General features: G+C 44.5%; 1 protein-coding gene across 1 annotated transcript in view; it reads right to left on the bottom strand.

Annotated features, from left to right (window-relative positions):
• LOC114914750 (pumilio homolog 12-like) overlaps positions 1-1418 on the bottom strand; it is a 3561-nt gene extending 2143 nt beyond the window's left edge. The window contains exons 1-2 of the mRNA XM_073247806.1: positions 186-1418; positions 1-74 (exon numbers count right to left, since the gene is read on the bottom strand). The exon at positions 1-74 is cut by the window's left edge and continues 92 nt beyond it. Coding sequence (XP_073103907.1) covers positions 1-74; positions 186-1261 — 1150 coding nt within the window. The 5' untranslated portion in view covers positions 1262-1418. The remainder of the gene's footprint in view (positions 75-185) is intronic.
• Positions 1419-1621: the final 203 nt, after the last annotated feature.

The following is a 1621-nucleotide window of genomic DNA, read 5'->3' as shown; positions in this document are numbered from 1 at the left end:
GAGCAGATGTGACGATGTCACACAGGTCAAGCAATCCCTTAACCGACACAATGAGCATTTTAACAGAACTATTGCTGCAAGAAAAACAAAAGTAAGACATCAGCTCCATGAAATAAAGTAGAAATCCTCTTCAAGTTAATATGAATTTCTGCTACAAATTACATTAGAGGTTTTTAAGTGCATACCCATAACAATCTCCTGCAAGGTCAAGCAGTACGCCCGCTTGCGCGACAAGGGAAACGATCCTCAATTTGTGTCTGTAGCCACACTTGTCCAAGAGTTCAATAAACAGACGATGGCCATGTTCGTCTTTCATGACGCTATATAATAAAGATGGATGTACAACTCCATTCAGTATATTCCTCAGAATCACTGCATCACCCTCATCCAAAAGACTCAGCAAGTGTGGCACCGCTTTTTTTGTCATTGCTAGCGTAGAATCTATAGGTCCTTTCATCACACGCTCTCTCACATTTTCTCTCGAGTAAAAATTAGGTCCCGTCGCTTCGACTTCATCCCTAGGAAATCGAGATAAGGTATTAAACAAAGGATTTCCTGCAACTAAATTCAATTCATTAGTATGACGGCAATCGAAGGTTTGTCCTGTGATGCTGGAAAGAAAACCACCCTGATTACTCTGAGAACAAGAAGCCCCACTGCCATCAAACAGAGTACTTGAAGAGCCAGAAGACCACATCCGATTCATTGATATTGGAGCGCAGTCATAGGGGCTTCCTTGTACAACAAATCTACCCAAATTGCTCCCATAAAAGTTACAGCCCCTTTGCTCAATATCTCCAACGTCATAAGGTGTTTCCCGTGTATTGAGAGCAGATGGGTGTAGATGATAAGCAGTGCTGAAGCAATTAGACCCCAAAAGAGAGCTGCCTTCTTGAGTAGGATAATTCATGCAAGGAAAATCACCCTTTGCAAAATTAAGACGTCGGTAATCCTCAGCGATATCTGGGAGCACCCATCGTTCTGGAGCTCTTATCGAACTCGAGCAATAAGAGCTACCGGAGGACCCGAAAGCCGGCAAACGATCCATCGTAGCACTGGGAAGACCGACGCTGAAGCCTTGGGGAGCGTGGGAAGGTCTGAAAGGCATAGCTGAACGTTGCCAGTCTCCCTGACTCAGAGAATCTGATGGTAGAAGCTGAGGGTGCTGGCCATGCTCGCTGAAGGTATTCTGGCTGCGAAGGTGCAATTCTTCAAGGGAGAAAGAAAGGCCATCGATAGAATTAGGGTTTGGGTTATCCATGAGCGTGAGTTTGAGCTTCGGTTCAAGAGGCCGTTGCGAGGAGAAGAGGGGGGAATTTATAATAGGTTTCGATGGTGTTCGAACCGAATTGGGAGTCGTATCCTACTAAAAGTCAAACATATTGGAAATAAGAGAGCAACTCAGCGCCGGACAGGGAGTCCAAGTTTACGTGAAACTAGATGTTTTAGATTTCATGGATATCGCGATAGACGATGAAAGAGTCCGTTTTCGATAAGCAACTAGAAGCATCTTGAGAAGAAATACTTCTTATCGAGGTTTGCCGAGGGAGGGATTTGGACCATCCGCCTAAAGCTCGCAAAACCAGAACTAACTAAAGCTCGCAAAACCAGAACTAACTAA

Source organism: Elaeis guineensis, chromosome 13 (genome assembly GCF_000442705.2).
Source record: "Elaeis guineensis isolate ETL-2024a chromosome 13, EG11, whole genome shotgun sequence".
Lineage (NCBI taxonomy): Eukaryota > Viridiplantae > Streptophyta > Magnoliopsida > Arecales > Arecaceae > Elaeis > Elaeis guineensis.
This window is presented reverse-complemented; position numbering and strand designations above follow the sequence as displayed.